At 46.3% G+C, this 23,809-nt stretch overlaps 1 protein-coding gene across 1 annotated transcript in view; it reads left to right on the forward strand.

The window, feature by feature from the left end:
* The window catches only part of LOC135915017 (serine/arginine repetitive matrix protein 1-like), a 180,541-nt gene that overhangs the window by 149,702 nt on the left and 7,030 nt on the right, over positions 1-23,809 (forward strand). Inside the window, exon 2 of the mRNA XM_065447968.1 lies at positions 21,198-21,493. Coding sequence (XP_065304040.1) covers positions 21,343-21,493 — 151 coding nt within the window. The 5' untranslated portion in view covers positions 21,198-21,342. The remainder of the gene's footprint in view (positions 1-21,197; positions 21,494-23,809) is intronic.

Raw genomic sequence — 23,809 nt, forward strand, 5'->3', positions numbered from 1 at the left:
AAATGAGATTGTATTTCCAGGGCCGAGTTACTACTTCATCGCATAAAAAAGACAACTTCAATGGCGTTTTCGAAGACACGTTTCTGAAAAGAAAGTCCAGCCTGTGTACCAATGCGTTTTCACGTTCTTTATTGCAATGCTTAACGCAAATCTCAGTTCTGTCAGCCAGCAGCCAGAAGGAGTGCTGCTAATTTTGCATTTTTCCTGCCGCGTCTTATAAAGGAATGAAGTTCGAATTATTATTGAAAAAAATAATGAGAGAGTTGATGCCAAATGTGCCACAAATGCATGCGAATCGCGCTTACAGCGTCTTAGCCTCGTGAAAAAGCCACCCTCAACTGTGTGTGGACGTGTAAGAAGACTTAAAAGAACGCAATCCCCTGAGGAATCGTCTTGCGCCTTGAAACGTTTGAATCGGTAATGCGACAGGAAAGGCTGGAAAACACGTAGAAGCATTTCGTGCATTTATACCTTTGTTTCAGCTTTACGCCTTCCCAAGCGGCTAATTCACCTCTCCGTCGTTTATCCGGTCCCTGCCTGCTGCAGTGCTTACCCAGTTCTCGTGCCAGAACTGTTCGTAAGAGCAGCTGTCAGCTATTTGTAACGTCGGACGGCACTTACGAATGAAAAGCTTTGTGAGTGCAACCCCTGGCCTTCTGCTGCCCCCAGTTGCGAGCTTCGTTTCCCATAAATAAAGTTGTCTCCAATCCAATCCAATCCCGCTAAGCTACCCCAACGAAGAAAAACAAAGTGATGTTACCATATGTGTAGTCGCATTCGACATGACGTTTATAGCAACGCCGCTGTCACCGTCGAAAGCTCGTGGGACAAACAATAGCATTTAAAAGCTTTCAACCTCAGACAGCGCCGCCCCGTTCTGCTCTAAGCTAAACAAGAAAAGCGTGCCGAGGAACTTAAACATATTTTCTCAACTTAAAGAGCAACTAGAAACAACCATCCTGTTAATTACACCGGTCTTGACATGTGGAGTCCCGGCAACCTGCGCCCTTTGCCGTATATTTTGCCGTCCGCGCAATCCCTGGAACCGACGTTCGTTACCTCTTCTCGGTGCGCTCACTGGAACGAGGACTTGCGCCCGGGCTAATGGCGCGCGACCCAATGACGTGCCTTTCTTCGCGGTCTTTGCATATTTCATATAGTTCTTTACTCTCTCTTCGTGGGCTGCGAAGCTCCCGTTGACGCTGCTGCTTAAAGCTCTCAATAAATCCTCCTCCCTTTTCCTCACAGTCCTGACGACAGGTAATCGTCATTAGCCTTAAGTAGAAGCATCTGGTCCATCGCTTCATACGCTGACACAGTGCACGTCAGAAAGGTGGGCGTGTGCTGTCTGCGTAAGAGCGGAAACGCGTGTTCTCGCTTCCCCCCTCACTCGCTGTTTTAGTTTTCTTACGTCACACTTCCATCTCACTAGCTTCCTCTCTCTCTCTCTCTCTCTCTCTCTCTCTCTCTCTCTCTCTCTCTCTCTCTCTCTCAAGAAACCCATATAATCCTTCCGTCCTGTCACCAAATTTTACGCTGTATGTTGTGTAAGCCCCTGCGGAGCTACTCAAATGAATGACACTTTGTTTTCCGTATGAGCTGATGCAGGTGCGTAGTTTACTTTTTTCCTTCGTTTTCAACAACATTGAAGAGTGGCTATGCGACACGGCGGCATTCTCGCTCTGTCATCGCTTTTCGTGAGTGATACTTCTGAAGGTAGTCGAAAAAGTATAATAGCAACTAAAATCAATGCGATGCACGAAAGCGGTGTGTTTTCTACATACGACGCTCCGCCCACTCGGTGAAACGGTGACGCGAGCGCTGCGATTACAAGAGAGCTCCGCACGTGTCGTAGGAGTCAATCATGCTTGACTAAATGCCATATGCGGTAGGTGTTATAACGAATTTACTTGTCGTCAAATGACGATGTTGGGATTATTATGGCGAAAGCCTTAAGTGGCTCATACCCGCGATGGCCTTGAAAAAGAAAAAGAAAAAAGAAACGCGTCGTCCGGTCCAATGGTAGAAAAAGTGTTATCCGTAAGCAAGCAAGAAATGCAATGGATTTTCCCTCTCGCAATGTAGAGGTTACAGGCACTCAGCAAAGTGAAGCGTTGAGGACGTACATATATTGTAATCACACATACAACGTACAGAAACGTGGCGTCTAGTCGGGTGGTTTAAGAAGAAATGTGACCTTCTCAATGGCTCATATCCCTTAAGGCTGAGGCAGGGTGTCTACCGACCGGGAAAACCGGAAAAACCGGAAATTCTCAGGGAAAACAGGAATGCTCAGGGAAAACTCAGGCAATTTCTGCTTCTATCAGTGAAAATTAGCTGTCATTTTATAGAAAGGTAACGAGTTAACCTAATGCTGGCTCGAGTAAAAAAAAGGAATCGTAACGAGTTGTCTTCTACGCCGTGTCATCGGCTGGAGGAGTTGCCACTGTAGAGTCAACGGCTGATTTTCCGGACGCCCGATTTTTGGGACATGCCCAATAATGCTTACGGCTTCGTGGCACCACCACGTACCCCATAGAGTCAATGTGTAAGAACGTCCGAAATTTAGGAGGCAAGAACCCTTCGCCGTCCGGCTTTCCGGACTTTTTGCCGTGACCGCAGGTCCGAAACGGCAATAATCAAAGGCACCGCCGCCGCCGTTTTGATTATCTCGCCGCCTCGAACCGGCGCTCTCGCACGCAGATCCGCTGGCAGCCGTATCCACCATCGCGGCAACGCGAGGCCTAGCTGCTTCGATGTTCGCTATTAATGTTCTTGCCGGTCGGTGAGGTGTTTTTCACAGAAATAATTCGCCGCTGTCAGCAATGGCACCGAATCCGCCTTTGCGGTCCTCGCGATTGGCTTCGAAGCTTACAAAGCACGGCGCGTTGCATAATGCCGGTTCCCGAATAGTAGCTTTGCCTCAGTATAAAATTGTTACGTGGTGAAGCATACATAAAGTATTGCGGTGAAGCTTAACAAACGTGGGGAGGGGCAATTGTCACGGGACGCAATACGCATTCCCTAATTACACACACGTGCACCCGCCGTCCCCTGTCACAGTACGAGCACCGATACGCCTAATAAATCTACTGGCAGTCCTTCAGAGCTTTTTTTGTGCGTCCCTGTGGCCATTTAGCCCTTAAGGGCAGTAAAAGACATGCATTCATTTTTTCGGACTTCCCGATTTTTCGGAAGTTCTCGCGGTCCCTAGGGAGTCCGAAAAATCGTACGTTGACTGTGAAATTGACCAAAAGGATGCTTCCAATGGTTTGTGGGGCGAACGCATAGCGGTACGAGAACGAGAACTGAAAGGGCCGTCGCATCGAGGAGTGATCGGGAAAGAAACCGTGCTGCCCCTTCTTTGAAGGAGCTTGAGCTCAATAAGCAAGGTGTTGGCTGACGCCGAGATGCAGGTGACCTCACCCGTAGCAAAATAAACTCTAAAGCAGTGAAACGCAACACTGAGGCATTGTACGCGGGCTGAAAGTATATCAGGACAGTTGAGGGTGGCTTGCCAGCTGGTGAGATAATCTCACTTGTGACAAAGTTTGGGCCTAATACCATAATGATCTTGCTATCAGTTGATAGAAATAGCTCATTTTCGAAAATATTTGCTTGTGTATGCATCTCTTTTTATGCGTATTTGCAAATGTTCGACTCGACTTGCAATGGGCTTTACCATTATTTGATCGGGCTCAGTCCTGGTTAACCTCCCTACCTTTCATTTATCATTTGCTCTCTCCTTTTGTCGAAGATATTTTATTTACTGTGCATTTTACTATCGCCTACCTTCAGTTTTCTATTTTGAATAAAATGAACACTACTGCTTACTATTCAAACTGGATCAACTGCCCCTCGCAATCTCAATGAGATGGCTCACAGGAGCGCGCGAGACCTAACCTTCCGCGACGCCACCTATTCTGGTCGTGACCATCCCAGCGAGAATCGGGACCCTCCCTCCACATATAACGAGATCATAAAGCGCTTTTATCTAGACCGCAGAATATACAGCACACCTCACAATAAGCTCACCAGGCCTCAAGCCCTGACGTTCAGAATGCTTCAAACAAACACGTACCCCACGCAGAACAGACTACATCACTACATGCCTGACCTATACAAAACATCATATTGCGAAAATTGCCATAGCACACTAGACGTACATCACTTGCTCTGGCCGTGTGGTCGGACCCACGCAAACAAGGATCAAGACTCCGCCAGGCTACAAGACGCATTACGCAGCACGGACCTGGCGGAGCAGCTCTGGGCCGTCCAGCGAGCCCACGATGCGGCCAGGGAGTTACAACTCCCGGTCCCAACGTGGGAGTAGCCCGCTCTATGGGACCTTGCGCCCCATAGCTCGCAGGGCCTTTCTATAAAGTTACTCCATCCATCCATCCATCCATCCATCCATCCATCCATCCATCCAAGTGCATGTTGCCCACTTTTGTGTGTAGAGTGTCAGGCTATTTTTTGTATTTTGCTTAATTCGATAATTAGTCAACATTAATCTGAAGCAATAAAAGTAGGCAATAGATTGGAATTAGAAAGTTGTAGAGCGCTTTGCAAAACGTCCGATTAGACAGTTTCTAACTTTCAAGCTATTAAGTATTAGTGTTTTTCAGCTTACCGTGGATGCCCGCAAAATACAAAAAAAAAGATACTATGTGACATAACCACTTGCGCGCCGTGATTGCAGCGCTCCCAAACTGTTGGCGTACAAACTAACATAGCATCAAGCAGGGTGTGCTGCTGCTTAAAAAGGCGACAGGGCAGTGACGAAGGCGTTGGCTGTGCGATTTACGCCAGCGATGTGCTTCACTCGCGGCGGTTCATGATAGCGATAAGCGGACGCAGCGGCAGCACAGCCGGCTAAATGCTATATTCGTTTGTGCGCGGAAGACATGGGAGCAGTGCAATCACGACGCGCAAGCGGACATGTCACGTGGCTGTTTTCTTTTTTTTTTTTGCGGGCATCCTCAGTAAGCCTAAAAACACTAATGTTTAATAGATAGAAAGAGAGAAACTGTTTCTTCGGACGTTTTGCGAACCGCTCTACAACTTTCTAATTGGACTTTTTTTCCTAGCTTGGCTGCTTCAGGATTTGGTTAATTAGTCATGACTAATTATATAGTTAAGCAAAATACAAAAAATATAGCGTGGCACACTACATACAAAAGTGAGCAACATGCATTTGGTCGCGTCGCCTTAGCGTGCATCGGCATATTTTTAAACTCTGGTTAAAGTTAGCTGAAACGCCCTGTATAATGCTACTGCAATGCCTTCGCTGGAAAAAAGAACAAGAACGAAAAGTCATCAGCACATATCGCTTTGCTAAATCGGCTCTGAGGCCGCAAGAGAATCAGAGACTGCTTCTCATGACTGTTAGCGCGAGCAGACTAAGGATATAAACTTCCTTTTCACTTTCTTCTGCTACTAAACCTGCTTTTTTTTCGTATGTGCGTTTAGCTACACGTACATCCAGCCTCAGACATGCAAGTTCCGCCACGGATTCACGCACGCTATACACTTAGTGCGTACATTCGCAGCTGCTGTACCAGTCAACGGTTTAATTGCCCGTTAATAAATGTCGATGTTGAAATAACGTGAACTGCACTTTTTCGGCTCGTTCAACTAAAAGCTTGGCAGGCTTCTAACCCGTGGTCGTGCGTGAAATACGAAGATGCAAACTTCGTGATTAGCACATTCGTTCTGACGTTTTCGACGGCCTTAGTCTGGTTCTCGTGGTGCTCTAAGTTTAATTTTTTGCAGTTTTTAAATGATTGGTTGTACCTCTAGAACACCATTCTTGATTCGGGTGCGTTATCAAACCGAATAAAAGGAAGAAAAGTAAGTCGGCAAGCGTAGTGACTGATCTAACATCAAGCAATTGCGTGTTTTTCATCTTACTTCGTTGCGTGCTCGTCACCTCACAGTTAACCTCACTTCGTATTTTTAAGATGTGCACCGTGAAGGATTTATCTTTTTAAAATTTTTTTGAAAGGTTTCTTTATTCAAACACTAATGTTTCAGCTTCTGTGCAGGCTTACATTGAAAGACGCGATCAGCAAGGAACCGGGAAAATGGGGTAAATTTGTCACTTAAAGCAGTCATAATTAACTACCTCACTTTCTTTTCCTTCGTCTGGTCTATAGTCGAGTGGACGAGAAACAAAACTATAGCTCTGTCCAGGAAAAAGCATGTGAGCAGCGCACTATAACAAAGACGCTATAACAAAAGCATATTAGCTAAGTAGCACAAGAGCAATATTTTTAAACCAATAAAATAACTCGAACCGTGTAACGAGCAAGATTAGGTACAGTCGGGCCATGTGGGTCAATATTTTGCCAGCGCGCGACGCGAAGCAGACACCGAGCTCAGAAAGGACGTGGACGCCTTCGTGGGGCTCCACACAATCAGCTGAACGCTGATCATGTTTTCACATAGCGCCTTTAAGCGTCTCCATCTCCCACAGCGTTTCTTAATTTCCTTTCGGAGCACACAGGCATCTCCTCTACGTTATTTCTTATTTATTTATTTTTTGTCGTGCTAAACTTTGAAATAGAATAATCCAACAAAAACTGCAACAAAAGACTGCAACAAAAACGAGGACGAGGACGAGGAAACGAGGATATATATATATATATATATATATATATATATATATATATATATATATATATATATATATATATATATATATATATATATTATGGACGGACTTACACGAAAAAATTACACCTAGACAAACTGATCGCAAAAAGGAAATGGAAGCAAAACAATTTACTTGCGGGATTTAACATAGGAATGTTAAACAATCGCAACAAACGCCATTCACTGCGCATAAAAACGGCCCTAATATTCTCAGCGCCCGCGCCCGTTGCTCAAGTCTTTTTTTACTGCAGTGAAAGCTGTCCGCGATTAATTAATCTTGGTCCAAGTATTGTTCCAAGTGACAATGGACGGTTGCGCAGCTCCCTAGGTTTGCAGCGCAGCTGTCGCGCTCGGTGAGCATGTAGGGGACATTCCAGAGACACGTGGACTACGTTTCCACCCACCGTGCAGCTTGCACGACGAGCTTTAAAAAGGAATGTGGGTGGTGCGTAAAACACGGAGACAAGCACGCTTAGACAGTGCCTCTACAATTCTCGGTATCTTCACATATACTGCGAATTCCAGCTCACGGTGTGTTGTATCTACGCGTAGAACGAACTATAGCAGATATACGACCTCGCATAATGTGCTTCGTCAGGCTCTCTTGCCAGGCGGTCTTCAAGGGTGCGCCTCCTCTACGGCCATCCCAGAGGTAGCAATTTAGTAATACAAATTTTAGCACGCGTAGGGGACATTAAGGACGCGATGAGCTCAATTTGGCGTACATATTAGCTGAACGTAGCTCGTACTTTATTTAACGACTGCGTGACACGGTGAAGTAAATTATGAGAAATGAAGCCGGCCGGCTCTCGGCGCATGATCCTTAAGCGATGGTCGTCGGACCAGCCCCACTTGCGAGGTATTCATACCTGCAAAACAAAATTTTCGACGTTCCAAGCATTAGTGTTCTGAAAAGCACGAGCTCTCCTTCAAATTTTTGTCCCCTCTTTCTTTCGCCTTTCCTATGAGCTAGCGGTAAAACCGCTTCCGTTGCGAGGGCCTTGTTAATAAATGTTTTTCTACTACTTGTGATTTCTTTCATACTCCCATTGCTTACCTTAATTTTAAGCAGCCGCGAAAATCTGCACCTGTCGTACGCCGCACGGCGTCTGGTATAGAGAGGCTTCCTCTTCGCGTGATTCAATGCTTTCCGGAACATTCTCTTCATGAATCGTTTTCTACACTTTTTTTTCGTTTTTTTTTTTTGTTTCCTTTTTTCACCAGTTGTATCCTTTACTGTTGCACTTGCCGCAACATCGCTCGCTGTAAGGGCGGTCTGAATAGTGACCCTCTCCGTCTGCTAATTAAATAAACTGCACACGGGAGCTTTCATTCGCCTTTTATTTCTACGAAGCGGACAGAGGGAAACAAAGAACGTTTCTCCGATATGTTATGCCGTGAAACGAGTCATTTGGGATCGATAAACACTCCGAGAATCTTCGCCGCTTCAGAATGAGGCTCGTTTATTCGCAGATATACGCACCGGGATCTCTAGCGCAATAAGCCGACTGAGAATTCGAGATGAGGCGAATATAAGAACCGCTAAGACGAGAAAATGAGGCAGTGCCGTAATTTCATGCCGGTAAGAACATTTATAATGTTCGCTTTTACTTTTTTTAATTAATCAGTTGAGCCACTCTTTATGCGCCTTGTTCGCGTCAAATATGAACGACCGAAAAGAATTCATAGTTCGCGAGGCTTTCATTGTCTGCTGCTAGCTTGACTATAGGTTCAGTCACCTAGACTTAGCAGCTCTTTGCAGCTTATAAACAATTTTTTTTCTTTTTATTTATCTTTTTTTCTGCATTTAGAAGTGCATATTTTTGTCTCATATGGTTAACACCATAGTAAATTATTCCACAGAGCAGCGAGCTCAAAAACCTACAATGACAGAAGCCACAGTTAAAAACTGCGCAATAATTCTTACGACCTGGCGGGCGGCCAGATATATGACAGCGGAGTTGACAGAGATATCTATTACAGTTTATTTAGCACAGTTTCATGCCGTATGCCGCAGCCACCATTTCGTTTACTTGCAGCGAGATTAAGTCGTATACCTCGTAAGAATAATGATGTTAGTCATCAGACAAACCAATTGCCATTAAGGGCGCAAAAAAATTTACTCTGACGTTGAAAGCTCAGTTGCTACTCGTGTTTGTTCTAGCTTTTCTTTTTATCCATTCTTTTTTTTTCTCTTTAGCAGATGCCGAGTTAAAGTTGAAATTTGGAAGCTTCAGATTTCATCTCTATCGCTCGTGCTCTGATTAACCCCAACGTAAATGCGAATAGTGCCATTCGCGTGCAAGAGTGCAGGATTTAGATCTGAGCGCAAATTATTTCGAAATATGAGATGCGACAGTATTTACGAATTATTGTTTATAATTCCTGAATTATACGAAGCAGTGTGACCACCTGCCGTTGTTACAAATAAATAACTGCCATTGCGTCACTCGCGCGTAAATTGCGTCACTCGTGCGTCAAAAACTGTTTACTAATCAGTGCAACACAAGTGTTCACAGGACTTCACTCCCCGGGACGAAATACCTTTCGGTGTTTTATTTTATTTCACGCTTACTGTCGGACAAAATATAGTTTTATAAGAAGGGCGTAACATGACACAAGACAATAAAATAAAAACCCATAGTATTCAGAAGTCGTATCGATATGTGACAGAGAGGGCTCGCTTACATTATTCCATTCTGCAATCGTGCCAGGAATGAAAGTTAACTTCTCGTTGTCCTAACAAGAAAAACAAAACGTGCAATTCGATTGATGTGATGGCGGCGTGCAGTTTGTGCACAGCTGCATTACGTATAGCGAAGAGTGCTGGAACAACTCAACGAGTATTTTTATAATTTATTTTCTTTGGATGTCTTTGGCGTAGTTCTTTCGCACTGAACAGAAAAATAAAGAGACAAAGATGGAAAAAAGGGGAAAAGAAGAGTGGTTATAATAATGCATAACATCCGAAGCTCGGCGTCCCCTCAGTGGTCGCTTTTCACTACACGCCTGTATTTTAATTAAACGTGGCTTATGCAGCAGTTGGTAGACCGAGGCTTGACGCAGTTGTCGAGACATGGTGCAAGGAATAGCAGTCGATGCTTGGTTGAAGGAGCAGCCAACCGCGGCAAGCATTCTTATCACGTAGAATTCGGACTTTAACAGGTCTTTATTCCTTTTCCTTGTTGCCTCTCTTCTTATCCATCCATCGCAAACTACGCAGCTTCGTTCGTCTTTCCGTGCAGTCGAATCCACGTAGTGGTTGAGCCACATCGCTTCTAGAAATTAATGTTAACTAGCGGAAGCTATAGCGTCCGGTCTAAACTGCACAAGAAGACCGCGTTATGGGGAGCTCCGGATTATTTTCACCATCTGAGTTTGATTAACGTGCAAACAAAGCACGGCGCACGAAAACTTTCTTCTTTTGCTTTTTCTTTATCTTTTCCTGACTCGGATTCCCTCACACCATCTTGCTTGCTTGCCAGCAAAAAGGCCACTTTCAACTTTTGCTAAAACTATTGTAAGACATCAGTCGTACTTGCCATCAGAATTTACGCCAGCTACACGATTGTCAGATCCATTGTGGTGTCTGCACCGGCCGCAAGGGCAACTGACAATTCCAGGAATCAGAAAGAAAGCTGGAGCGCTATTGCAAGCTTTGAAACAAGCAACTTTGGAGCACATTCACAACGTGCACAGATTCCGGCGACATGTGTACACAGACGGTTCAGTAAAACTCAACAGCTCTGCTGCTGCAGTCATCATCCCGGCTCAATCTGAGGAAATCAAATTAAGAACTTCATGTGTGACCACATCGACGGGTGCAGAACTCGCGGCGCTCCGTGCTGCACTTGATTTCATTAAGCAGAAGCCACCGCAACAATGGACAGTCTTTAGTGACTCCAAGGCAGCCCTTCAGTGCGTACGAAGCCCAATGCGCCACGGACCCAATGAACAGCTGGCCTCAGAAATTCGGCACGTATATCATCAAAGCTATGACAAGGGACACAACATAATCTTTCAGTGGCTTTCAGGACATTGAAACATCAGCGGGAATGACCACACCGACGAAGCCACCCGATCTGCGCATGAAAGTGGTCAACGAGTCTTCATTCCGCTTTCGCGAACAGACGCTGCAGTTGAGCTGCAATTGAAGTACCGTGAGTGTACCTTGCCCCTGTGGGACTCAAATGCTTTCACCATGTGTCGGTTGCGTTCGTTGTCTCCGGACATACGGATGCACCTCCCGCCTGGATTACCACGACGTGCACAGACCATGCTCTACCGTCTGTGGCTAGGCATTGCCTTTACAAACGCCTATGCTTTCCTCATAAGAATGGCCAACAGCCCCACGTGCGACACATGTAACATCGACGAGACGCTCGCACACATTATCTGTGCCTGCCCGCGATACAGTGCTGAGAGACAAGTGATGTGCAGAGTACTGGACAAGTTGGACAATCGTCCACTTTCAGAACTAAAAGCTTTAGGCCAATGCTCCGAAAGAACATCCGCGTTGAAGGCCTTACTCGAGCTATTAAGGTTCTTGCGGTCTACGGGGCTTCACCGCAGACTCTAAGAATGCCGCCCCCTACCGCTCTGTAGTGTACGCGCTTTGTTTGTGCTTGTCTCCCTTTCTTTCTATCTCCCGGGCCCCTTCTACTCTGTTTCTTTTTTTATCCCTGTTAACCCTTCCCCCTGCGCAGGGTAGCCAACCGGAACTACCTCTGGTTAACCTCCCTGCCTTTCTCTACATTATTTTCTCTCTCTCTCTCTTGGCACGTAAAACTTCATAATTTTTAACACTGTTTAAGAAAGTAAAAGATAAAAGAAAGACGAAGTGCGAGTTATTAAGAAGAGATAAATCAAGTTATTCAGGCTTTTAATTGGCTCATCTGTTCTTCGCTTCAATGTATTAAATGGTACCAATGTTCTCAGTTTCCCACGCTTTTACAACCTTATCACTTGGTCAAATTAAAAGATTAAAAATTGCTCTGACTTGCGGCCAGCAAGGTACGTGTTCAAAAGTTGTGAGTCCACCAAAGAGTTCACTAGATGCCTTACCCCGCTAACGCGATTGACTGCAATCTATACTTGACGTGCCTATTTTTTGTTTTGTTTTTGTCTTTTTCTTTTCCATATTGTTGGTACGGCGGACAGTGCGAAATGACAAACGGTTTTTCGGGCCCCCAAGACACCGCCCCCAGCGGACACCGGGGCATTACCGTAATGCCCTCGGTAGGCCTGGACGACCGCACGATGCGGAGAAGATGAATTGTTTACGTCGTGTTCATGACGCTGATCACTGGTTGGAGATGAGTCCCACACAAGGGCCCGCACACTTGGCGCGCTCGCACTAATGTACGACTAGGAGGAGAACACGCTTTCTGCTTCCCTCCCGCACCCCCACCCCACCCTCCTTTCCTCTCCGTCGCCGCTTCTGTGTTTCGCGGGCGGGCGCACGCGCATGCGCACTCGGCGGTGTTTGGGAACGTTCAGCGGCGAGAAAGAGAGGCAGTTGTTGAGATGCAAGAAACTGTGCCCCGTATTCACAAAAATGCTGTTATAGATAGATAGATAGATAGATAGATAGATAGATAGATAGATAGATAGATAGATAGATAGATAGATAGATAGATAGATAGATAGATAGATAGATAGATAGATAGATAGATAGATAGATAGATAGATAGATAGATAGATAGATAGATAGATAGATAGATAGATAGATAGATAGATAGATAGATAGATAGATAGATAGATAGATAGATAGATAGATAGATAGATAGATAGATAGATAGATAGATAGATAGATAGATAGATAGATAGATAGATAGATAGATAGATAGATAGATAGATAGATAGATAGATAGATAGATAGATAGATAGATAGATAGATAGATAGATAGATAGATAGATAGATAGATAGATAGATAGATAGATAGATAGATAGATAGATAGATAGATAGATAGATTAACCAGAGGGGAAGATTCTATTTGCTTCCCTACGCTGGGGAGAGAGGGTATGGGAGGTAAAGTGACGTGAAAGTAGAGAGATATAGGAATGAAGGGAGAACAGATACACAATCACAGTGGGCCATTGTCACCGCATACTGTATCACCGCACATCACAGTGGTACTTGTGGTACTATATTGTTACGGAAGGATGAACAAAGAGAGGAAGAAGATTGCGAGACGCTGGCTACTGCGGTTTGTTGGTGGTCAGCCATCTTAACTACTCAGACTTATATTGTATATATATTGTAAATATGATCTTCTATACTCCCAACATCCCCGTAACATATTGGTGGAGGTGCAGGGTATAGAGGCCACAGCCGCATGTCCAAGTTTGTTACACTTAAAAACTGAAACGGTGCCCTCGTCGCCCTTCGCTGCGATGGCTTGTGATGTCTGCATTCTAAAATGATTTCCTCTATTAAAGGACTTTGGTCAAAGCGTGCCGTCACAATTACCAGCGATCGTCTCTTACCAGCGAAAAGGTGCTAAAGAATTGTTAGTAAGGGCATATACCAGCGTACTGTGCTGGTCGTATCATTAGCAAAGGCCAGTGGCAGAGAGATATTACGAACATCGTAAATTTGGTCCTCTGTTCCGCATGCCTTATTCCTTCTTTTCTTACTTTTGCCCTTTTCCTGCAGAACAGAGTACCTGCCCGAAGGCATGTAGCTCGTTGCCTTCTGCATCATTAAAAGATGATCTCTCTCTCTCTCTCTTTGCTGTTGTATGTACCCCTTAAAGAAATCAATGTTAAGTGGCATTTTGTAGGTGTTGACACGTGTACTCGCATATCTCTGTCGGGCGACCGCGTTTCGCCGCCTGGCGGATGTTATCGCGCAGCGTGGGGCGCGCCTGCGTGTGTCGGAGGTTTCTCGGCTGTTGTCGGTGGTTATATCCGCTGTCTCTTTTTACCGAAGCTTGTGTTACGTGATTTCATCGCGTGACGCGAATGGTGTAGAACTTTGTGGACGGCACGCGGGTCCCAGCGATTACTCTGGAACATTCAACGACTGATGTATAAAAGCCGACGCCCTTTACCCGCTGATCATATTTCGCCGAGTGTGTGCGCCGCTGTCGCCGTTCTTTGAGCGTAGCCTGTGTTTTTAGGCACAGGTTCGCTAATAAAAGTTAGTTTCGTCTTTCACAGTATTGCTATCGTGTCGCTTACGGTCACTGCCACGTGACAATATTATGTAACTGTTCGTTTGTGTCTGTTTTGACTTGTCATGATATGTTCTCCAGTGCCTTTCGTATAATCTTTTTATCCTCCGTTTTCTTTATTTCCCGTGACAGATCAACCCCTGTTGCGCACTAAGTGACTGTCATGTACGCTATGATAGTAAGCACAATTCGGCGGTGCCACCAAGAGCTTTTATCAAACCACAGAAACAACAAAAAGTTACAGCTTACGGAACAACAAAGAACAATAATAATGCGCTCAAGCGTTAAGGAAGCAATGATAGCAGACTTGCGCCATACTACAGCAAGCAATGCGAAAACAGGACAAAGATTAGAAGTGCGTACGATCGACACTGGCGCTTGGGTGCTATTTGTAGCGTCTCTCTCTCTCTCTCTCTCTCTCTCTCTCTCTCTCTCTCTCTCTCTCTCTCTCCATATGTTTGGCCATTGTGCAATAAACATTAAAAATAAAACAAACCGCGCCCGTGTCATCCCTTTCTCAAAAGGTACAGGCGCCCAAATCTTTAACTGGCGTGCGGGAGCACAGCGGCGACTTTTCCGTGCGTCAGCGCCGTATGACGGGGCGAGGCTGGAAACAGTCTGAAGCTAAGCGCATGCGGCCAAAGCGCGCTCAGCTGGGCCCATCGTCTGCTAGGCTGTTTGCAGCCTCGCCCCGTCATACGGTGCTGAAGCCCGGAAAAGTCGCCGCTCCCGCACGCCAGTTAAAGATTTGGGCGCCTGTACCTCCATTTTCGCGCTGTTTGCCTTATTATGTCGTCATACAATCAAGAACAAACAACCCTTTTGTAGAATTTGCTCACTCATAGTACTCATTTGCTCGGGACATAGAGATTATATATCTTTATTGATCATTAACTATAATGTAGCATCACCGAAAACACTTCCTTGCGCGTGTGTGCAGCCGGCTTTAATTCGCCCGATTGCAATTTTCAGCACGGTCAATGTTTATACGCTCACTGCAGGTCCTTGAAAGTGTTACGAAGTACAGCTGTCATTATCTGACGCTCCTCGACGTTACGCAGGCACACACTTTTCCAGACGAGAAGTGTCACCCCAATGTGCACTATAATAGACACCTGAACACCGTTAGCTACGTGATTTTTTGACAAAAACATTCTTTTTTCCTTTTCTCTGCTTAACTCCCTGTTTGCATCCGCCCTCCTACGCATGTCTGGTCGCTCGTTCCAATAACCGCGAGATGACAGAGTATATTAGCGTAAAGTATTGCAACTCTACCGCTACCACTAGAGCTACCACGCTGTGCGCAGTTTCGGAGCAGCCGTAGCAGCGACGGCTGCGTTAACGGTAAGATGGTGGCGCTGTGTTGAAGTACCGTAACGCAAAATGAAGGAAGCGGCCTCGTACCGGCAACCGTATGGATATAAAGGTCACGTCGAAATGGGAACAAGAAAACAAAATATGCAAATACAAGAAGAAAGAATAGGCAAACACATCGCCCACGGGCATCGCGAGCATGTGGGGTCGCGAGCAGCGGGAGGAAAACGCGCAGCTTTGAGAGGAATCCCGACACCTCGCGCGAGGCAGCGTGGTGCAACAAACCAGTACGCGTGACAGTACAGGCAGCGAAGCAACGAGAAAAGCAAGGCGTGTCTGGTCGTTGCGATCCATGGCGCGCGAGCTATATCGACTTCCGCAGAGCCGCTGGTGCGCGCGAGGAAAAGAATTCGACGCAGCCCGCTCTTCGCCCGTCCGATGCCCGAGCAGTAGCAGCAGCAACAGGCCGAGTCGCAGCGAGCAGAATCACAGGCCGGCCTGGCCAGGCAGTCGCCATCGATTCGGCCTCCGGTCCGAAGGTCACGTGGTTCCTGACGGCCGTTGACGAGCCGATGGGATTGCACCTAGAGGGAAGTGCGGAGGAACGATGAGACAAAAAAAAGAGAGAAGGGGGGAAAAAAACGGGCGGAAGATGTAAGTCCGGCGGACTCGGTGATAAAGGTCAAAGTTCGTCTTTATGCACAACGCGGTGGAGACTATATAGTTTTTAGCTTCTCTGTACTTCTTCTTTCAGCCGTCCTCTCAATTTTTGCTCTTTGTATTCGTCATGTGAGTCGCTATTCCATGTTGCGAAAGCCGGTGTGGACAAGACAGGTGCAGCTGCCCTTCAAAAAGCAATAATCCGGGAATTTTTATCCTGTCCTTTTCATTCCCTGTACAAAAGATATTTCATGGACTCTAGCTAGTGTTTTGTGTGTGTGTTCGTGTGCGTGCGTGTGCGTGTGTGTGTGCGCGTGTGTGTGCGCGTGTGTGTGCGCGCGTGCGCGTGCGTGCATGTGCGCGTGTGTGCGTGTGCGTGTGCGTGTGTGCATGTGCGTGTGTGCGTGTGCGTGTGTGTGCGTGTGCGTGTGTGCGTGTGTGCGTGTGTGCGTGTGTGTGTGTGTGTGTGTATGTGTGTGTGTGTGTGTGTGTGTGTGTGTGTGTGTGTGTGTGTGTGTGTGTGTGTGTGTGTGTGTGTGTGTGTGTGTGTGTGTGTGTGTGTGTGTGTGTGTGTGTGTGTGTGTGTGTGTGTGTGTGTGTGTGTGTGTGTGTGTGTGTGTGTGTGTGTGTGTGTGTGTGTGTGTGTGTGTGTGTCGACAAAGTGTTATCACTAACGGAAGAAAAAAACACCGTCAACTGCAGTCACTAATATAAGCGGTATTAATCGGCCTACTTTTATGTTTCAGTGCTTACAGTACGCGCGGGCTGTATCGCGGATTAGAACTCAGTGCGACAGGGGCGAAGACAAGATACACGGCAATACAAGGCAGTGCTTGTCCTCAGCTTTTTTTAATTTATCCTGACTTCTTTTCTTTTCTTTTTTTCATCTTGTATTTGTATCACTCGCGCCGTGTTCTAATCAAATAATCTTAAAAGACTGAGGCTTATACCACCATTGCTTTGTAGTGAATTTTTCTTCTATGTGTTTTAACACTTTTGTGCCCGTATTCACAAAGGACTTCCTGTATGCTAGTATTGCATGGAAGAAGACGATCCTACGAGTCGTCATATTGGCGACATTATTATAGCGAAGGCGGTTAGCCAATGTCAAAAAAAGCGTTTCGGATGAAAATCTTTGTGGATATGGCTTCTGCACCTGTAGTGTACCTGTAGTGCTGAATGCATCGTAAAACCTAATGCTATACAGACGACTCCCTGCCTGCTCCGTATGCGTTGAATTGCAGTGCCCACAAATATATGGTAAATCAAAAAGCGGCATTGCGTCTGTGCATCACAAAAGGTCAAAAACAAAGAAAAGAAAGAAAGAGCTATTGAGCATATTTTATATCACTGAACATTTGTACCATGAACGAATCACAAACCATTTGACGACGGCACATGGTGAACACAAAACGAATGTACAGACCTAATCGAGGCCTGTTTACAACGGGTGAGTAGTAGGCGTCATATGGTCTCCTACCAAAATTACTTAGGGTAATTCTGGCACTGCGATTTTGCGGCTACCATGAAAAAAAAAAGGGATAGTACACGGATTTTTCTAATCGTCAGGCTTGTGACTTCAGGCGTTCTTGTGACGTTTTTTATGCCGCTTTTATCTTTCTAAATTTTCAAGCAGACATAGTTTTCTAAACGCATGAAACCGATAAATTTCTGGGGACATGCGTAATCACTTCGGAATGCTGCGTTTACAGCTAAATCTTTTGATGAAAATGATCAGCTTGCAGAGTCACAGAGCAGTTTAACGCCAGAAGCACGAAGTTTAGGCAAATCTACGTATTAGTCATTTGTTTTGACAGACAATAGTTGTTACTCCAGTAGAACTCTCGATAGCGAACAATGATGCTAAATCTTTATTCTGGTGGGTGGCCCATTGACCTTGAAGGATAAAGAGGTCTAAGGATTCAAGAGGTTCCAATCGGCTTCTTAGTAATCGTCGGTCTTTATCGAGGCGACTTTACCGCCCAATTTTTTATAGCATGATATCCATGAAATGTCGGTGCCCTTGAGCGGCTCAGGCTACTGTTTTGCCCACATAATAAATATGTACTAAAATGAAAGAACAAGGCAGAACTGAGCAAAAAATGCGAGTCAAAAGAAGGAGAGATAGAAAGAGGTGTAAACAGAAGACAGGAAGAAGAAAAAAGAAAGGCACGGAGCCAGGTGACACAAATGCGATACACCTTACAACAGAGGTAACAAAAACACACTGGAACACACAGTCTGCTTACATATATAAATACACCAAAGAGAGAAAACACTTAATCACATCGCAGAACGGCAGACGGACTCCAGCGCAGAAACAACAGGCTGCAAACCCGGTCGCCGCAAACGCTGTCTTAGCGTCACGTGTCAACCAAAGAAATCCGGAAGAGATCCTGGAATTCAATCTGCGATATAGAAAGACTAATCAGAACGTTTACTAGGCCAATGACTTCTTACAAAATCCCATAAACCACGCGTCAGAACGACACGCATTCTGACCACTCATTCAGTTCTCAGTAATTTGACTCGCCCATAGAGAAACGCGCAAATACGTTTGGTGCTCTGAGAGGCTGCGTTTCCCGGGTCGTTTGACTAGGAGTTCAACGCCATGCACAGAGCTTTATCGTGCGTACATGAAACATTAAGCATTGCCACACTTCTACGTACATTGAAAGCACGCATAACGCGTATCTAACACGCTTGCATGGGGAGCTATCTGTAATGAATGAATAACTCGCGCAATTTTGAATACGGTTCAGTTCTCGTCAATCTTGTGAAGCTGTGGAATACTTGATGTAGTTAATGCCGGGGACCACCGTTTCCTAGGCCACCTGCTATCGATCACTGCGCCACTCGTTTAATTCGTGCCACTGCGGACGCGTGTGGAAATGCGCAGAACGATGGGTTGTGGTTCTGGTTATTCGAACGGCAGTTTGAGGATTCTAATCCAACTGGCGTCATGCGCACGCTTTTTTCGTTTGCTTCGTTTCTATTAATTTTTATTGGTCCTTATCTGATTGATTGGCTTCGTTGCATTGATGGAGCATGCCTAATTTATTTCATTCAATAGCTTTTTCTTTATTCTCATGTGACTAATTAACACACACATTAAATACCCTTATTCAGTGCACCTACGATGCTCGGCAGTTGAGAACATATATATAGGAAACGTGTTCTGCGCTCATCCTTTAGTCCCTTTCGTTGATGCGGCGCAGTGTTTCGAGCTTTGGACTTGAGCTTAGTGTATGATCACAGAGCTCAAGCTAGGCACCGTTCATGTAAACTCTCTGGAACAGACTTTAGCCCGTGAACTATACACGTTTAGAGATTTGAATTTCGCATGGCTTAGGCTACCAGTCCCTGGTTGTGTACTATACATTATTTAATTATTCAATATGGCTAACCTGCTTGAAGAAAAGAAGAAAAAACGAACCTGGCAGCGATATTGCCTATAAGTAATATCTGTTCGTAGTAGTTAATATACGTGGTTGTTTTCGATACTCAGGTTTGTGAGCACACTTTGGTGAACATAAATAATAAGAATATGAACGCATAAATGAAGACTTAAAGCCAGAGTTGGCACAGTCTTCCTTAAAGAATGATTTCAAGTGAGTCGTTTATTTGTGGCACGCAATCAAATGTCGGCAATGGCTTCTCGAAAGCCCAACTAAAAACTGCCACATCAAAGTTATCGGTTACTGAAGATGATTAAGACATGGACGAGCCATCCGTTAAATCCGACATGCTTGGCCTTCTTTTTTTTTTCGTACAGCGGAAACGCCAGCGATCTTTACGCGATTTACGACTGACGTCTGTGCACGCTAATAATTCAGTCAGGTTCTTACAGTTTGAGAATAAATTTTATCTTTACCATTTGTATACCCCGGACGCGGAATACGCCAGTAACTATGATAAATTCAATAACCAGTCATTAAAGCAAGAAAATAAATTATGCGTAATAATGATGTGTTTCTTACTGATTGTGAATATAATAGACGCGCATTACATTTCACCGACCAATATATGATTCTTATGACAGCTTTTAAACACCGCAAATGTTTGTTAACTTTCTATAATCGAGTACAACATAAGGAGGCAGGAAAGTCCCCACCCATATGACTGAAGTGCGGTAGCTGATTGCCTCTGCGACTAAAGAAATAGTCCCGCTCAATAATCCCGCCCGGTTCGAAGCGCGGGCGACCATGGTCTCCACTGGCGGGGTAACTGGCCGTTCGGCTTATGACGTCAATCTAATGTGCGCGCCAATTGGTGGAGGCTCATGTGCATCCGCTTTTGAGAGGCAAATGCCGCTGCCTTCTGAAGTTGCATCCGGCTACAGAGTAAAACATAAGTACTGTGTCGACTCAGAGGGAGGTTAGACGACTGCTCTGACGAGTGCGCCGGCCACAAAGAGGGCGAGGATATCTTTCTGCTGTTTATACCTTAGCCTTCTCCTGAGCTGTGGACATCCTGCAACCCACCTGCGTATGCTAGAGAAAGAAAGAGAGCCTGTACTTGCAAGCGCTTCCTGCTGTTTATACCTTAGCCTTCTCCTGAGCTGTGGACATCCTGCAACCCACCTGCGTATGCTAGAGAAAGAAAGAGAGCCCGTACTTGCAAGCGCTCTCTGGGATGAGAAGTAACACTGCAAAGTATTGATAGGTTTTCTTGTTCCGCCACACATGAGCAAGATGCGTGCTCGTTCCACGGAGAGCCTCCACTTGCCCCTCGGTCGTTACTGTTTGCCACATTACTTTGCCACATGTAGCGCATCAGTGTTCCGATGGTGCAGCAAGAGCTTGTGCCTGTATAGGGAAGCGTTGCGTCGTCGTGGTTGCATTTGACGAGACTACTGTTGCTGCTGCCGAAATATTAGCCACGACAATGTAGGAAACGCCGAAGGAGATAGTTCCTCCACTGCCACGCTTATGGTTTGTGCCTTGTTTGTTTCTTGTTACGGCGTAATGCGCGATTTAAAGGCGCATCCCACCCCTTGTAAAATGAAATGATCTCTAAAATAGTTGTGCATTCCGGTGCGCGATGTCTTTCTTCGCCCGGGCCCCTTTTCACAAGACGGTATTTAAATAGGGGCAGGAATAATTTAAAGGCTTCCTTTCGCTCGTTTCTCTTCCATTCATGTCATCCACCGCTCACAACCAGCCGTTCGCGGTGATAGCGCAGGCATAGTGCCGCTCGAACCGCCGACGAATTGAGAATATAAAACGAATTGGAATATAATCGTTACGTTATCACACCTCAGATTTCACCTCACGCGAGTAAGCCGGAGGCCGTTGTGCGCCTCACACTGATAACAATATTCTCTCTCTCTCTTTCTCTCTATCTATCTGTCTCTCTCACTCTCTCTCTCGGTTTTGCCTTCGCAGCTGCTGCCCTTGGCCAGCGACTCCCGCCCCGCCGAGCCTGACCTCTTCCTCCTCCCTCCAAGCCATCCGGGAAGGAGCGCTTCCCCGCAACCCTCCCCTCGACGAGCCTCCCGCAAGGTAGGGAGGGAGCCGAGGGAGAGCCGCCATGAGCGAGGCGAGCCCACGGCGCGAGCCCGCGGTGGGCAGCTCGTCGTCGCTGACGTCATCGCCTGCGTCCAACGGCGCCAGCAGGCGGACGCCCGTCATCCGCCTGCACGGAGCGCCCACGCTCTCGCCGCGACCAGCGCCCAAGAAAGGTAACTGTACACGGGAGTCATTCTTCTTCCTTCTCCCCACCCCCCTCCCATTTATGCACTTCGTCCGCAGTTGTTCTGTGACTCTGGTTGCGAAACTCTTCACGCAAGTAATCCGTCTTGTCCTCCTCTTCATAACCCTCCTCCTGCTTCCTCTCCTGCTTTCTATATATTTTTTTTTCGATTATCAGTATCTCATGATACGTACGTCCACAACCGGTCACTGCTGTTCCCCTTTTTCTGCGGCTTGGTTCTTCCAGCCAGTCACCAACCGGACACTTAATCTGGTTAACCTCACTGTCTTTCACCTCTTGTTTTGCTTCCTTCACTCCTTGATCGGCACCTCTCTCAGACTAGCTGTCTTGTTGTTCTCTCTTAAGGTCACCTCTTTTCACCCTGCCGCAAAATTCAATCTTCATTGCCCGTTTGCTGATGTACCGGTAGTCTCCTTTTATTACGAAGCCAAACCATCTTTGTCGTCTTTAAGCACTCTTGACCACTGTGTAATCGGTCGCTTACAAACAATCTAAAAAGAAGATCCTCCCACGAAAGCAGGCTACGGACGCTCCGTGTCCCCTGCCGGCTCCAAGAAATAAAGCCCTTACTTCTCGTACTAGCTCAGTAGCGGGGTGCCCAAGGCGCCCAGCAGTAAACAATGACCGCGCCGGTTGCCACTCGCAATGCGCACAAAAACAAGGAAGCTTAAGCAACGCATGCGGAAAAGACAGGTCACAGCACAAATATACAACACAGGGGATTTGTGAACGCCGTCTACAGGGCGTCACATTCAATAAGCCACTTCGCCATCCCATCGCAAGCCACACGGTGGGACGTAAACATGCACCTCCGAAGGTATAGTTAGGTAATATTGCCAATACGTACTCAGCTGTGAATAGCACTAGTGTCTCTCCAATAAACTATGCCGCTAGGCAAGTCTACGACCGCCAGCTACTAACATCCTCACGGATGCGTTCATTCTGAACTCTGGAAGAAAAGAAAGAGAACAGACGCTCAACAAGGTGAAGGAATTATTACAAAATTGACCCTCCGCCTCCCACGAAGGTGGGAGGCGGAGGATCAATTTTTTAATCATTCCTTTTAAACACCCCCACAGGTGCTTTTTTCACAATGAATTCCCCTTCATTGTTAACAAGGCTATCAACAAGGCATGTTAACAAAGGTGTGGGGACCGAAACGCAAAGTCTTTAATAATTTGTTCACCTGGATCGTCCTGTGTTCTGTTTTATTACCGCTTGTTTCCGGCCAGACGCGATTCTTTCACATTCTCGACTTCACTCTCCCTACTCGGTCCTTTCTTCTTGCCCCATGCCTTCTGTGGAACGCAGCATCCTCATTTCACCCACTGGTATCTCCTGTACGTGCGCAATTTAGGGTACCGTCGTCTGCCCATTTAATAAGGGTGGTTGCGAAAGCTATCTCTTTCCTTCCTCCCCCTCTTCATGCTGTCTCCGTGTTTCAAAAAATGCGCACTGTGACTGACCCAAACTTTCCGCACCCGATCGCATATTCGCCAGCCTCGTTTTTAAAGAGTGAACAAAAAATCAAAGCAGTACCTATTTTGGCTAGTCGCCGTTGCGAGTGAGAATACGGTGACATCTTTTACGACCGATATTGTGCTGGCTCCAGCTCTAATTAGAACCAACTCATTGTCTTGTCACCTGCTGTTGACAGATTGTGTGTCAAAGCGGCGCCAAATAATTACTCCCGAGTGCGGTGCGCCCACGCCACGGATGCCCGTCTGCGTTCTTTGCTCAACGGGAACGCGTAGAGCTGCCGACTCTCGAAAAAATTTTGTTCTAGAAAGAGTCCTGAACTGCGCATATCGAAGCGCAGTTTTGCAATCGCTACGACTGCTGGCCTGCTCCCGCTTCTCCGACGCCGGACACTTGTGCCTCTGAGGCTGTTATCCATCTGCGTGTTCATTACGCAAACCGGCTCCTTTCGCTGTACACGTTTGCGTCCATTTCGCAATGCGAGTTTCTTTTTCTGCGACTCTTCTCTGACAATTCGCGTTCCCCGTCTTCTCTCCCACAGCGCACCCTATCCCATTATCCGGACACGATGTCGCAGCCTCAACCTCTCGAGTGACATGTTACGTGACGCAGACCGAGAGGGTCATGCGATCTTGCGTGTCATCGTCGTGAAGGCCGAAGTGAATACGAGTAAACGACGCGGCTGGAATTCTCGCATGATTAGAATGAAGACAACTGTTACATGTACCGCTCGCTGCCCGACCTGTAGGTGAAGCGTTTCGCAGGAACTCAGATGTCTGAGTGATTGTGCCCAGCGGTCAGCCTT

Source organism: Dermacentor albipictus, chromosome 1 (genome assembly GCF_038994185.2).
Source record: "Dermacentor albipictus isolate Rhodes 1998 colony chromosome 1, USDA_Dalb.pri_finalv2, whole genome shotgun sequence".
NCBI lineage: Eukaryota > Metazoa > Arthropoda > Arachnida > Ixodida > Ixodidae > Dermacentor > Dermacentor albipictus.